Genomic DNA, 16,203 nt, shown 5'->3' with positions numbered 1-16,203 from the left:
CATACATATATAGACATATAACTATGTAAATGTTCGCTCAGTACATATATAAACACATAAATGTTTAACCATTCATAAAGACCATTCATCCGCATCATTTGTTCTAACGTGTTGTGACGATTGTGATGATAATGATTGCGCGATTGAAATATGCCGCCTGTATTGTGATGATAATGATTGCGCGATTGAAATATGCCGCCTGTATATTTTGTGAAATTGTGACGATTGTGATTATAATGATTGCGTCTTTGAGGCGTGCCGCCTATAAATATCTATATATTTTACTAGACATTCTATGCATGTATATTTTGTTATTTGATATGCTATATATGCGACGCTGCTGTGCTGTATCGCTTTTCTGAGTATAGGAAAAGAGTATAGATAGGAGTATAGAATTTTCTATGATATAGAAAGCGTTATGTAGATGGGGCGGGTCGTTTGTTATTTTTATTTTAGGTTTTGTCTCTTGCTTGGTAGTTGTATTATTAATAGATTAATTTTGGATTTATCGTTTTTTTTAATAAAGACAGAGGTTTGATTTGTATTATTTTGTTTGTTATTTTATTTCTTTTATTGAATAAAAGAAGTGTACACTTGAAGTTTGGCTCGGCTTAATTATTCTACCTAAAATAATGGATGTTGAAGAAGACTTGCTGATAGTTGACGAGGTCGGCGTCTCTAGTCAACAAGCAGGGCGCGAACAAACTTCCGCCCGGCCCGTGTTTTCAGACCCTGAGAGGGTCTATTGTAGAGTGGCGGATCCCGGCCAGGAAAGACTCCGCCGAAGCGAAGGCTCGGGTGGATATTCGTATGCGGACGCGGTTCGGGACCGCGTGGTGCGGAATTCGAATGTCGCCCGGCGAAAATCTACAGTATTCTTAATATAATATTAGGTGGTGGAGTCGAGATCCAGTGTCAATAAAAAAGCACGGAATTTTGACTTGAAATGTTGTAGGTTTATGATGGCTCTTAGATGGGGAGGTACAAGTTCTGTCCAAATTTTAGGACCTGTTATTTTTATGCTTGTCTGGATTAATTTAAGGCGAGTTTTGTAGATATAGAAGAGAGGGGTGTGTCTAGTGGTTGTAGATTGAACGGAGTTACTTAATGTGTAGAAGTTGATAAAGTGAGGTGGGAGAAGATTGTTGATAAATTTAAAAACGAATAAAGCAGAGTAGTAAAGACAGATGAAGTTAACTGGTAAAATTTTTTTTGCTAGGAAGAAGGGTTTAGTATGAGAATCGGGTTTGAGGTTAAAAATTAAACGTATTGATCTTTTTTGGGAAAGTATTAGGTTATTCAGGTGGCTTTTTGGACTATTTCCCCATAGTGTGATGCAGTAGGTTAGATAAGGGTAGATGAAGTATTAGGTTATTCAGGTGGCTTTTTGGACTATTTCCCCATAGTGTGATGCAGTATGTTAGATAAGGGTAGATGAATGTGTAATAAAGCGTGCGAAGAGCAGAAAGAGAGAGTTTATATTTGATTTTGTAGAAGATGCCTGTGAGTTTGTTTGTTGTTTTTTGTCTGAGGTAGTTTGTAGGTGAGAATTCCATGAAAGATTTTCTGTGATGGTGATTCCAAAATATTTGGTAGACAGGGTGCGGCTTATAGGAACACCATTAACTAATAGGTTTAGGTTAGGAGCTTGGTTGGTGAGTATTTTTGGGCCAAAAATAATGTATGCACATTTCGAATAATTTATGATTAGTTTGTTATTGGATAACCAGTTAGAGTATTTTTGGAGTTCAAGATTGATATGTTCAGAGCTATCTGGTAGGTTGTTGAAAGTAAAAAGAAGGTTGGTGTCGTCTGCGAACAGTACGCATTCGGTTGAGGGCGAAACATTGCAGAGGTCATTTATGTAGATAGAAAATAGAAGGGGTCCTAGTATGGATCCTTGTGGCACCCCGTGATGAATAAGAGCGTGCTTTGAATTGATGTTGTCCATGGAAACATATTGTGTCCGTGATGAAAGATAGCTTCTCATCCAGTTGTGAGCTGTGCCTCTTACTCCGTAATGATGTAGTTTGGATAGGAGTATTTTGTGATCGATAACATCGATGAAGTCAAGAATAGCAAGCTCAGTTGAGTGGTTGGGTCTGAATCCGTATTGGTTATTGCAGATAGTATTGTTGGAGCAGAAGAAATTAGAGAGTCTTTTAAAGAAAAGTTTTTCAAGAATTTTTGACAGCGGGGAAAGAATGGAGATGGGTCTGTAGTTGTTAATGTCATCTTTGTTTCCTTTCTTGAATACTGGTATGATTTTGGCTATTTTAAATGAGTCAGGAAAGATTCCAGTGCTTAGTGATAAGTTGAAGATATGATTAAGTGGTGATATGATAGAGAAAATCATGCTTTTGATAAGGAACATGTTGAGTCCATCGTCTGCACAGCTCTTTTTGTTTTTCAAGATATTAACAGTAGTTAATATTTCTTGTTCAGTAACAGGATATAGACAAATGGAATGGGGTGTGAATGGGCTCATAAAATCTGTAGGACTACCATAGCTGGGAGGTTGGTTTGAGAGTAGTTGACTAGCGATGTTTGCAAAGTGGGTGTTGAGAAGGTCACATATTTTTGGTTTGAGATTTCTGATTTGGAAGCGATGGCGAATATAGGGAAATGGTCAGATATGTCAGACAGAATTATTCCAGATAAGTGAGAAATTAGATTGTTAGTAAAGATATTGTCGATGAGTGAGCAAGAAGAAGTTGAGATGCGAGTAGAGGAGGTTATAAGAGGTAAGAAGTTGTATGATGATAGTAGGTTAGAGAAGTCAGCAACGACGTTGTCACTGTTGAGTTTATTGAGGTCAAGTTTAAAGTCGCCAATTAAATAGCTCTCTATGTGTGGCTTGAATGTGGGTAAAATAAGTTCGAGCTTTTGGATTAAGATATTAGGGTCAGTGTTGGGGGGTCTATATACTGCTAAAATATTTACGTGTGTGTTGTTTAATTTTAAATTGACACCAAGAAGGTCAATAATGGTGTCGTTCAGAAGCAAATTGTTTATCATAGAAAATTCAATGCCTGATCTGATGAAGATTCCGACTTCACCACCTATTCTGTCAGACCTATTTTAAAAACAAAATTGTAATCATTCATACGAACTAGTTTAGCGGTTTCGTCATTCAGCCATGTCTCTGAAATAATAATAATGGAAAAAAAATAAGATAAAAATTTATTTAAAATTAAAATGTCAGAAATTTTATTTAAAAGACTTCTGCTGTTTATGTGAAGTAGAGGTAGAGAGTGATCATGATTGTTGATGTACTTGGCTTTTAGAATGTTGAGTAGATCTCTTGTGGGGTAGTAGGATGACTGTCTGGTGAATGAATCTAGGAGGTTCTTTGTGGGGTCGATGTGGGTGTTGTATGCGTTAAAGTGTTGATCATCTTCGTCGTTGTTTGATGGTTGAGGATGTTGTTGGATAGAATTGATTGTGGAATAAGTATTGTTAACAGCCATTGTCGTGATTTATTGATGTCGCAGAATTGACATCGGAGGGAGGACTCATCATCGATGAGGCTTGTTGTTGTTTATGTGGTTCGACCAGCTGAGAAGGGCCCATCGTGACTGGCTCGATTGGCTGAGTGGATTCTTCTGAAGAAGTTAAAATGGAAGCTACCTCAACTGTGTTTTCTACATGCTGATGTGAGTTGACCAGCGATGGTGTATTAACATTTGGTAGGTCGACAGGATAATGATTTGGTAGTGAAGTTGTAGTGGGTTTTATCAAATGCTGTGGTCGAGCATGAAATAACCAGGGGTGAATTTCCACGCCGATAGGCCAATTTTCAGGATTGGTAAAAATCATTTCCTGATGTTTAAAAATAGTTATGCGGAATTTTGTTGATGGATCACTGGTTGAAGGTTGAGGACGAGTGGGAGAGAATTTAAAGACTGGTACGCATTCTGCAGCGGTCAGTCCAATAGTTTCCAGATGTTCAAGGATCTCTTCTTTGACGCAGCTTTTCAATTTACCTACCCCAAAAACAATTTTTTTGGGAGGCAAAGGAGCTGCAGATAATTTGAAGGACCAAGGTTGTTTGGAACCTACAATAATTGGAGTGTATTTTCTCCTTTTTTTTGAAGTAACTTCGTGGCCACTGGAATTAGAGTTGTTTTTATTGATGTTATTGTTAGGAGTTGAAAGTGAAGAATGAGCAGGAGCAACTTCAACGTTGACGAAGGTAATGTTCGCGACGGTTTTAACTCAGCGACGATTAAGCATATGTAAAAGGCGGATTATGAAAAAACCGATTAAATAATAAATATTTAAAGGTTTAATGAAATGAAAAAGATTTATTATTGTTTTTTATTTGTTATTTATAACATTTTAACTTTATTCAGATTAAAAATTGCATAAAACAATAGAAAAAACTTCATCATAAAATCGCTATATATTAAGATACCAACGATAAGGAGAAAGTTGAAAAATCGCCAAAAATTTATTTATGTATGCATCTGAAAAATATTTGCATTTTTTAATAGACAATTTTATTTATAAAAATACCATATATAACAAAACTTTCTCCCGTTTTGTGCACATTCTCAAAAATTCGATTGAACGCGTTAACCCTACTTTTCCAAATTTGCGTCATCGGTAACGAGAAAGGTAAAAAATCGCCAAAAATCCATTTATTTGTGCATCTAAAATATATTTGCATATTCTAATAGACAATTTTATTCTCAAAAATAACATATATAACAAAGCTATCTCCCGTTTCGTGCACATTCTCAAAAATTCGATTGAACGCGTTAACCCTACATTTCCAAATTTGCGTCATCGGTAACGAGAAAGTTAAAAAATCGCCAAAAATCCATTTATGTGTGCATCTGAAAAATATTTGCATATTCTAATAGACAATTTTATTTCCAAAAATAACATATATAACAAAGCTATCTCCCGTTTTGTGCAAATTCTCAAAAATTTGATTGAACGCGTTAACCATACATTTCCAAATTTGCGTCATCGGTAATGAGAAAGTTAAAAAATCGCCAAAAATCCATTTATGTGTGCATCTGAAAAATATTTGCATATTCTAATAGACAATTTTATTTCCAAAAATAACATATATAACAAAGCTATCTCCCGTTTTGTGCACATTCTCAAAAATTCGATTGAACGCGTTAACCCTACTTTTCCTAATTTGCGTCATCGGTAACGAGAAAGGTAAAAAATCGCCAAAAATCCATTTATTTGTGCATCTAAAATATATTTGCATATTCTAATAGACAATTTTATTCTCAAAAATAACATATATAACAAAGCTATCTCCCGTTTCGTGCACATTCTCAAAAATTCGATTGAACGCGTTAACCCTACATTTCCAAATTTGCGTCATCGGTAACGAGAAAGTTAAAAAATCGCCAAAAATCCATTTATGTGTGCATCTGGAAAATATTTGCATATTCTAATAGACAATTTTATTCCCAAAAATAACATATATAACAAAGCTATCTCCCGTTTCGTGCACATTCTCAAAAATTCGATTGAACGCGTTACCCATACATTTCCAAATTTGCGAAATCGGTAACGTAAAATGGTATTCAATAAAAACACCGCTCGCGTTAGCCATCTTCAGTCTTCGACAAAAGATGTTCACTCCTGCACTACGATGAAGTGCGAGTCGGTTTTTGCAGGAGACCTACCTATAGAGCTGCGTTATTTTTACTGGCTTAGTTAAATGAAACTAAAGCAGCTAAATTAAACTAATTTTTGAATGTAAAAAGACTCATTCAATTAAAAAAAACGCAACCTACCTAGAGAGCTGCCCGAAGCAGGCTCATTCAATTAAAAAAAGGAACCTACCTAGAAAGCAGCCTGAAGCAGGCTCATTCAATTAAAAAAAGGAACCTACCTAGAGAGCTGCCTGAAGCAGGCTCATTCAATTAAAAAAAACGCAACCTACCTAGAAATGAACGTAATTTTTCTGGTTACATGAAAAAGTAATTAAATATTAGCAATTTATTTTAGTATGAAAACTTCATATATACTTAGAATACCTATACAGGCCATCGAACGTAACCGCGCACATTTTCAGTTTTCATTTTCAGTAGGTCTCATTCTTTAGTTTCTGTGAACAATACTCAATAAACTCATTACAATTTTCACATCTTCATAGTTTATTAATAAGTATATATTCATTTTTTAAAGATTTTATTCATTTCAATTATGTTTAAATTGATTTTTTGAGGGTACCTTTATTTTGCTTGTTTTACCCTTTTGCTTTTTGCAGCAAATTTGTTTTAAAAGAGCCCCGAGAAAAACTTGTGCTGAAATAAATAAGGTACACATTTTAAAATTAAGGAAACGAAAAATGAGAAAAATTATTTAGTTGAACGATAACATTTTTTAAAACTAAAAATAGCTGTTCAAATATAAACATCAACAACGGTTTCGCTAAAAGTAATGAAATCAATAGTAAAATGCATTTAATTTTGACGATTGTCACGATTACTCTAATCTAATCGTTACCCACGTAACTTCTTTTTCTAATTTTTCTGTAGTGAGTTCTGCTGCTTAATCGTTTCAATATTAGACCAAATGGCTGACGAAACAAACGAAAGTTTAAATGACGTTTCAGAAGAACAACCAGGAACAAATTTTGTAACGATTAGTTTTCTTACGCGATTCAATTTTATAAAAATCGATTTGCGTTTCGTAAAGATTATTCTAGGCAGTAATGAATCGAACTAGGTTTGTTTGGTATAAGGCTGAACCTAGCTATTCCGACTGACCTATATATTATGCAAGGAGAGATCGTGAAAAAAGAAGGTGTTTTACATATTTCAATGGAAATTGTATAGCTATATAAGCTGCTTAACTAATCATTGAAATGTATGTAAGGTATATATTCTATATTAGCAGGTCGCACAACGTTAAAAAATGCCAACCCAACTTCACCGCGTTTTCCTGAAAGTGATTTAACATTACTATCGCAAACTCGCGTTTTCGTTGTCGTTATTTTTGTTTATTTTTCGAAAATGCGCCCATCTATATAATTTTCGGTTGTTATGAGCGATAAAAGAAATATGTATTATTATAAAAATAGAGTCATATTTGCAGCAGATTATTCGCTACGAGGTTGGTGTATTTTATATTTTTTTAAAAACTTAGTAAAACATGAGTAAAAATGACAATTTTAAAGAAATATGATAATTAACCGTTTATTAACATTAGGTAAAAATATTTTTGAAATTAGAGTAGAAGCAGAATATTTTTTTGATTTTTTTCCGTATGCACCTCGCGGTCACGAAAATGCATTGTATTGGTCGTGTTTTTTCATCAGAATGTTCATAACTACTAAGTTTCATGGATGAAAACGACAGTTTTAAAGAAATATGATCATTAACCATTTATTAACATTCTGTAAAAATATTTTTGAAATTAGAGTAGAAGCAGAATATTTTTTTGATTTTTTTCCGTATGCACCACGCGGTCAGGAAAATCAAAGTGCGTTGTGTTGTATTGGTAGTTTTTTCATCAATCGTAGCTGCTAAGTTTCACAAGCAATGACAACAATTTTAAAGAAATGCAATAAATAACCACTTATTAACATTCTGTAAAAATATTTTTAAAATTAGAACACAAATTATTTTTTAATTTTTTTCCATGACTCCACAAGTCCACACGGTCAAACAAAAATGCATTGAAAATTGGTTGTCTGTGTTTTTTGAATAGAATAGTCATAACTATTAAGTTTCCTGCTTGATATTAATTATATTTAAGAAGTGTGATAAATTGTTTTATAATTATTTGTCCTGTATTAAAAATAAATGATGCATAATAAAATGAATTTATTGTTTTACAGATATTTCTATTCGATTTGCAAATCTTTTCAAAATCATTATGCAAACTCAAGCTTTGAGGGATTTTGTAAATGAAAAGTATTCAAGATGTGTAATATGATTATTATTATTAAGTTTTATAATCATATAATGAAATATAATAATTATGATAATATTATAATAATCAATATATCATAATAATATAATAATCATATAATAATAATATATAATTATAAATGAATTATATTTAAATATAAATTATAATATATTATATAATATAAAATTATAAATACCATTGCAACATGATTATGATTATTGAATTTTAATTTATATTTAATATATATAAATTATGGATATATATAATTATTTTATAATTATAATTAATCATTTATAATTAAATTTTATTATAAATATAAATTATTCATAATTATTATTTTCTTATTTTACAGCTGTTATAAAAACAAGAAGAAAAAATTGTGTTGTGTTCAATTTTAAATCGTTCTTTTCACGTCTTGTGCGCGAATATAACGCTCAATGCTCACTTAACATTGAGCGCCACTCTTAACATGGCGCAAGTTGAAAGTAAAAATAATTCTTTCAAAATTCGTTTTCTCGGTAACTATAAATGCTACAATAATAAATTTGGTATTATTTTAATCAGCAAATTTTGCTTTATAGGAAAAAGTAGTTTATATACAAAAAAAAATATAAACCTGCTATTCTATATATTTCAGTAACGTATATATGAACGTAGTTAAACGTCGAACCATTACCTATCTATGCATTGCAAGAGTGATTTAAGAAGTGAGCAAGTGAACTGCAGTTTTATATCAAGTGTTCAGTTTCAACAAAAAATTATTACGAATTATTTTGCATTTTCTGATTTCATTACTTCCACAACATTGGAGTATTTATTAGCTATTTTTTGGGAGGTAATTTCAAAAAAAAAAATATTTTGCAACGTGCAGCTTTATTTAAAATTAAATTTTAAAAAGTTGTTTTTTTTAATTACATAAACAAGGCGTAACGTGCATTTTATCGATATGCTAGTATATCGAGACATCCAAGATTTTACACAGTGTAACTCGCTCTACTATGGTCTTCCTGATTCTACACTTTCCTTTAAGTAAAGCTTTTTCTCCGCCGCTCGTCTAGTTCATGCCCCTATCTTTCTCATATGTCTCCATATCTTGTTCTCTTGTTATCTTATTTGCATATTCAAAATTTATTTTTAATTTAAAATTTTTAAAATATATAATAATTTTAGATTAAAATTTTAAATACCATGCTGTAAGTAAAAATGGCAGCATAAATCATGATATGATACTCAACTGTCTAGCCAATATTGCCAAACAAATAAAAAGATTTGGATAATGTTACTTTGCATATTGAACATTTATTTTTAATTTAAAATTTTTAGTTGAAGGATGAAGCAACTCAAATAATAAACAAGAGTTTCGTTAACATGCATAGCGACGTTAGTAACTTATTCAATGAAAAAATTGCCAACCTAGAAACTGACTTTGCACATAGAATTACAGAAAAGGTGAACTTTTCAGATTTTTAAACTTATAATTTAAATGATTGATGTTTATGTACAAATTTAATGCTTTAGGTAACAATAGCTCAAGAAGATATTTTGAAGACAAATAAAGTTTTTCGCGAGATTAGCCGACCTTTAGGAGTAAATTGGGAAAAACTTTTTGAAACTTTAACCTCTGATTTACCAAAAGAAAAAGTCGAAGAAGAAATAAAAATGATAAAGCAACAAACTTTATTAGTGCAGCCATACAAGAGTTTATTGTCTTGGAAAGTGCGTACAATTAGTTTATTTTATTCATTTATTAGCAAATTTTTTATTTTTCATTAAATATAAATATTTTCGATTTATTTATTTGTTAACAGACGACTGAATTAATCAATTGCAAAGTCTTTTGTTTTTTGAAAAAGCATTTTATATGGGTCCCTATAAATTGAATTCAATTTCAAGAACTTTTCATAGATTATTTTCCTTTACTGGTTACTTAGTTATGTTCGATGGTTCAGGCGCATTTCAAAATTTTGACTTTGTATCTTGACTTTTACTTCTTTTATTTATATATTCTTTACTGTAAATTATTTTATTTCTTGTTGAAGAATATTAAGTGCGTCAGTCAAAGATGATTTATATTCTTTTCCTTACACCCATCTCAGTTTCTCATTAATTCACTCAATGTGATTTATTGAATTTCTGTTTGCTTTTTATTCGAAAGCAATATCCAAACATTTTAAAAATTGCATCGATGTTCTCTACCTAATTCTTTTTATTCGAATTATTTATTAAACATTCTTATGGAACATTTAAAGCAGTGCTTTTAAAGTCGTGTTATAATAAGTCATCATAACGGTTCCTTTTTTTTTCTTTTTCGTTTTAAATAGTTCATTATTTCTATGTAATTTGCAAACTAATTAACAGTTTAACACTACGTTGTTAAGGAATTGAGAGGTGCTACATTCAATTGTGCTGACTTGATACCTTCACTGAAATGTTTAGGCTTAAATGACCTAGCAGATTCTGCTGAGAAGATACTTTACCGTAAGTGTTCTAGATTTATTTTGCCGGATTTTTTTGATGAAATTGATGGTTACCCCATTAATTTCATAGCATATCAGTTGGTAAATTGTTAATGAAATTTAAAAAACGTAAGTTATTAAGTTTGATATTAATTGCCATTAGTTTGGGTTGTTTACGTTTAGCGTGATGGCGGCACGTTTTCTCGGTGGTTTTGTAATTTGGGTGGATTTTTGTTTCTGAACAAGTGAGTTCTCTTCTTTTTTACTATGACTATTTTTTTCTATACCTTTCTATATCTTTTTCTTTAACTTTTAAATATTATTATGTCTTATTCTAGAGACTTTCTCTTAAGCCTCTCTAACACTCCTTTGTCTCCGACGAGAGTAGTTCGGCGGCGAATTTTTTTACTTTAATCTTAGGTCTAATAATAACAATAAAAACAATAAATCTAACTTTAAAAAAAATATAAATATAGTTAGTAACAATAATAATACTAATAGCAAGTACAATAAGAATAACTTTATTAAATCCCACTCTAATGTAATTAATACTAACGATAAGAATAATAATTATAATTCTATTATTTTAAATAATATAACTAGATTTAAAAGTACCAATATCCAACCTATCTCTACATTTTCACTATTTAATATTAACATAAGATCAATTAATAAAAAATCGCTCTATATCCATCAAATAATCTCTTCCTCCTTACCTGATTTTTTTACTCTTACTGAAACTCGGCACGAGGACTCTAACTCTCCCTCTCTTATTCTTGCTACTCCTGATGGTTACAGCTTCCTTGAACTCTAGACCTCCAAAAAATCTTCTATCATCTTCTCATTCTTCTTATGGGGGTATCTGTCTATTTTATAAATCTCTATTTACTGCTTCCATTAATACTTCCTTTAATTTTTCTTCTTTTGAATGTCTTGCTGTATCTCTTAAGTCTTCTTCTCTATCTTTTTATATTGCTTTAATCTATCGCTCTCCTTCTTCTTCTCTCACTTTATTTTTAGATGAATTCTACTCACTCGCTGAATCTCTCTACTCTTTTTCTATTCCTTTCTACATCTCTGGTGATTTCAACTTGCACTTCAATAATTTATCATGTTCTTACACTCGTAGATTTAATGATATTTTGTCTCTTTTTAACTTAACTCAATATTGTTCTTTTCCTACCCATACTTCTGGTAACACTATTGATTTTATTATAGCTTCAACTTTTTCTAAGCCTATTAATATCTCTGCTAGCTCTGTTCCTTATTCTGATCACCGTCTTATTGAATCTATTTTTTCATTAGATTTTCTTCCTTCAAATTCATCTATGTCTATTTCTAAAAGATGCTGGTCTTCTCTTAATAAAGATATTTTTCTTCAATCTCTTACTGAAACTATTTTTGATACTACCTTATTTTCTGATGTTGATGATTTTGTCTATGCTTTTAATATCTACATTACTTCTATTCTTGATAAGCTTATTCCTCTTAAATCTTTTACTTATAGGCTCTATTCTCGTAAGGCTCCTTGGTTTGATTATGCTTGTGTAGTAGCCAAGAAAAGTGTTAGAAGACTGGAGAAAGCCTATAGGTTAAATCCATCTAACTCTTTATTCTATTTATGAATCTGAATTGATTAATTATAAATATCTACTAAAACACAAATTTTTTTTGGAAATTCTATAACATCTGTTTCAACATCTAAAAATAGGTGGTCTGTTCTATCTAAACTTCTACATAAAAAATCCTCTCACTCATCTTTTTCTGCTCAACAGTTTCATGACTTTTTTGTAAATAAAATTACTTCTTTAAGAACATCTAATTCTAATTTTTCTTCTCATAACTTCACTAAACTTACTACTGAATCTTTTTCTGTATTTACTCCAATAAATTTTTTAGAACTAACTAAAATTATTAATTCTATGTCGTCTACAACCTGTTTTCTAGATCTATTTTCTTCTAATTTACTTAAAGAATTTTCTTCAATATTTTATCCAATCATTCTCAAATTAGTTAATTTATCTCTTTCTACCTCTAAATTTCCTACTTCTTATAAGAATTCTATTGTTATTCCTATTCTTAAAAACTCATCCTTAGATCCTACCTCTTTATCTAATTATAGACCTGTAACTAATATTACTTTCATCTCTAAAATAATAGAAAAAGTAGTTTTTAATCAACTGTCATCCTATTTAAACTTTAACTCTGCTACCTGTATCTCAATCTGGTTTCAGACCTGCTCACAGTACTGAAACTTCTTTACTCAAAATACACAATGATATCCTTCTCTCTAGTGACAATAGTAATCTTACTCTTCTTCTTGCTCTTGACTTTTCCTCGTCTTTTGATACTGTTGACCATACTATTCTCTTGAGACTGCTGCATCTTTCTTTTAGTATTACTGATTCTTGTCTATCTTGGTTTTCTTCTTATCTCTGTAATCGTTTCTTTTCTGCTGTTTTCAATAATTCTACTTCTAATTCTTCTACTCTTCCTTTCGGGGTACCTCAGCCCTCTTCTATTTATACTCTAAACTTCTTAACTACCTCATATTATTAATAACTTTTCTTTCTCTAGTCAACTATATGCTGATGATTCTTACATTTATACTTCTTTTCCTCCATCTAATCTCAATAGTGTTCTTCATAATTCATCTCTATGTCTTTCTTCAATTATCGCTTGGTCTGACTCTATGTGTCTTAAACTTAATCCTTCTAAGTTTGAATTAATTTGTTTTAATAAATCTAAACACTCTATTACTATTCCTCCTATTATCTTACCTGATTCTAAAACTCTTAATGTTTCTCATAAGTTTCGTAGTCTAGGTTTTATCTTTGATTCTACTATGTCTCTCTCTTCTCAGATAAATAGTGTTGCTAGAAGCTCTTACTTTCATCTACGTAGAATAAAAAACTTTTGCCTCTTCTTGATGATCCTACTCTTCTCCTTCTTGTTACTTCGTTAGTCTTATCTAGGATTGATTATTGTAACTCGCTCTACTATGGTCTTCCTGACTATACTCTATCCTTTAAGTAAAGCTTTTAACTCTGCTCGTCTAGTTGCTCGTGCCCCTTTCTTTTCTCATATATCTCCATATCTTGTTCTCTTACACTGGCTACCTATAAAATATAGAATAATTTTTAAAATTTGCACGTTCATGTATAAGTCTCAATCTAAATTATTTCCTAAGTATTTATCAGATATATTAATTGAACCTAAACGCCCCGGTTTACGATCGTCTTCTTCTCGCTTTTTCTTAACTCGTGTTAAACACTCTTTTGCCAAATCTGCTTTTGCTTTTTCTGGTCCTTTTCTCTGGAACTCTCTACCTACTTCTCTGACTACTTCTCTATCACTTGCGAAGTTCAGAGCGGATCTCAAGACCCATCTGTTTTCAAAATTCATTGAGGAGCGCTGTTGAACATCGCGGAAATAGCGCTTTATAAGCTAATTGATTGATTGATTGATTGATTGATTATAACTAGTTTAGAAGAAGAATTAAAGTTTTAAATGAAGTTTTTTGACTTTGTAGAAGTCAGTTTAAGTATTATATATATATATATATATATATATATATATATATATATATATATATATATATATATATTAAAATAAGAAAACTTGTATAGCGACTTTTATGCAACTACCCAAAGTCGCTATCCAACATAACCAAAAAAAATAAATTTTGTCCATTTAAGTGATCAAACAAAAACAGAAATATTTTGAAAATAAACATAAGTATACATTGTAAAAAGAACTAAAACAAAACAGATAAATCCTTTAAATTCATACACAGATACACACATATACTCTCGACCATACCCAATCACTGAAAGTAATGCAACAACCATATAAGAACCAAACAGCAACCATTTTAAACCAAATCATAGATACATTCATCCTCACTTTTTTTTTATTATTATTCTTTAAAAATCAGGATCTGACAAACGCAGAAACTGTAACAACATGTAAGCCAGTCAAACAAAATTAAACAAATAAGTGAGAAAATAAATACAAAAAGTGAGGAAGAGAAATGATAAAACATGAAAATAAAATATGTTAGAATAAAATAAATAATAATAAGACAAATAAAAGAAAAGTAATTGACGATGGAATATAAAATGAAGTAACGGCAAATTGATAGACTAGATGATGACTTAGTGGGTTAGTGAGGTGATCGATAGATAAAGGCTAGGCCTGTGTGTGAAAAAGTTTAATGATTATTAATATATTTGGTGACTTATTAATAGAATAAATGATGACTTAGTGAGGTAATCGATAAAAGTGAGGTGATCAATAAGTAAAAACTAGTTCAGTAATGATGAAGTTTTCTTAATGTGAACTTTATCCACATTTATCCACACCGATCACACACAATTACGCTCAGAAGATACACGATAACATATAATTCAGAACAACCAACAGATAAATTCCCAACCACCAGCACAATATTAATAAATCAATTCAAATTATTAGAAACACACGAAACACACACATCTCCTCACATCCAAAACACATTCAACGTAAGCACATCCCATCATAAAACACCCATTACGTACTCGACAACTCAATTATATAATTAAAACGTAAATAAAAAAAACAGCATAAAACAAATGAATGTTCCGTTATCGATAAGCTACATTCATAAACAACAAAAGCAACATGCAACATACTATTCACAACTTCAATTAATCTTCAAAACAGGTGTGTTTTGAATTCTCTCCTAAACTGCAACAGTGACATCCCTGGTCGACGAATGACGCATGGAAGACTGTTCCATATTCTCGTACCACATACAGCAAAGTTACGAGACCCAATTTTCAATTTTGACATCCGATCTGTCAAGTAATTCTGATCGTTTGATCTCAAGACAAAATTCTGAGCAGTCATATCTTTGAGTGTAAACATCTCCGTCAGATATCGTGGTGCCAAACCATTTAAACACTTGAACATTAATAAACAAATTTTAAAAACAATCCTCTTTTCAATTACCAACCAGTGCAAATCCTTAATTAATGGAGTCACGTGATCATACTTTCGTCCACCCACCTTTAGCTGCCCTATTCTGTACAGATTGCAACAGTGCAATTTCATTCGCTGAAACACCATACAGTAGGCTGTTGCAGTAGTCCAAACGTGAGTGGACAAATGAATGAACTAATGCCATCAAAGCGGGCTTGTTGACGAATCTCTTAATGCGCTGCAACTGACGTAGATGAAAACAACATGTCTTTACGACACCCCGTATATGATCCTGAATGGTCAGATTAGCATCAAGTGTGAAGCCCAGAATTGTGGATGATCTTTCAAATTTAACAATGGCATCATCCATTTCTAATGCATCTCGATGTATTTCTGATGTCTGCTGCCATGTACCAATTGGCATTAACTTGGTTTTATCTTTGTTCAATTTTATTCCATTTTGTGACATCCATATATTTACTGCAGCTAACGCATCTTTCAGTCCTTCAGCTAAATCATCAAACTTTTCAACAGGAGCACATGATACTAACTGAATATCATCTGCATATCATCTGCATTACCTAACACTCCATCTTATGATTCTCCATCATGTCAAACACATCAGCAGTATACAACAAGAAGAGAAATGGCCCCAACACCGATCCCTGAGGGACGCCAGTTAACATTTTTTCTTCATCCGAATACTCATTACCAAATAATATCCGCTGTGATCTGTCATTTAAGTACGACTTGTAAAATCTTAGCACAGTGCCTGAAATTCCATAGCTTGTTGACATTCTTTGAACAAGTATATTGTGATCCACACAATCAAAGGCAGCACTCATATCAAGTAAAGCTAACAATGTCACTTGCTTTGAATCTGATGCCTGAA

General features: G+C 31.6%; 2 protein-coding genes across 2 annotated transcripts in view; both read right to left on the bottom strand.

The window, feature by feature from the left end:
• Nucleotides 1-3,459: 3,459 nt before the first annotated feature.
• Nucleotides 3,460-4,606, bottom strand: HELRODRAFT_182716 (hypothetical protein; the record flags this gene model as incomplete). The annotated part of the gene is made up of 2 exons (XM_009033445.1): nt 3,460-4,178; nt 4,534-4,606. The coding sequence occupies 2 exons, from the start codon at nt 4,604-4,606 to the stop codon at nt 3,460-3,462; spliced, it is 792 nt and encodes a 263-aa protein (XP_009031693.1).
• Nucleotides 4,607-13,390: 8,784 nt separating this feature from the next.
• Nucleotides 13,391-16,203, bottom strand: part of HELRODRAFT_182715 (hypothetical protein) — a gene marked incomplete at both ends in the record, with an annotated part of 4,409 nt that continues 1,596 nt past the window's right edge. The window contains 2 exons of the mRNA XM_009033444.1: nt 13,391-13,468; nt 13,683-13,763. Coding sequence (XP_009031692.1) covers nt 13,391-13,468; nt 13,683-13,763 — 159 coding nt within the window. The remainder of the gene's footprint in view (nt 13,469-13,682; nt 13,764-16,203) is intronic.

Source organism: Helobdella robusta (genome assembly GCF_000326865.2).
Source record: "Helobdella robusta unplaced genomic scaffold HELROscaffold_91, whole genome shotgun sequence".
Taxonomy (NCBI): Eukaryota; Metazoa; Annelida; class Clitellata; order Rhynchobdellida; family Glossiphoniidae; genus Helobdella; species Helobdella robusta.
The sequence above is the reverse complement of the archived record's forward strand: the minus strand, read 5'-3'. Positions and strand labels throughout refer to the sequence as shown.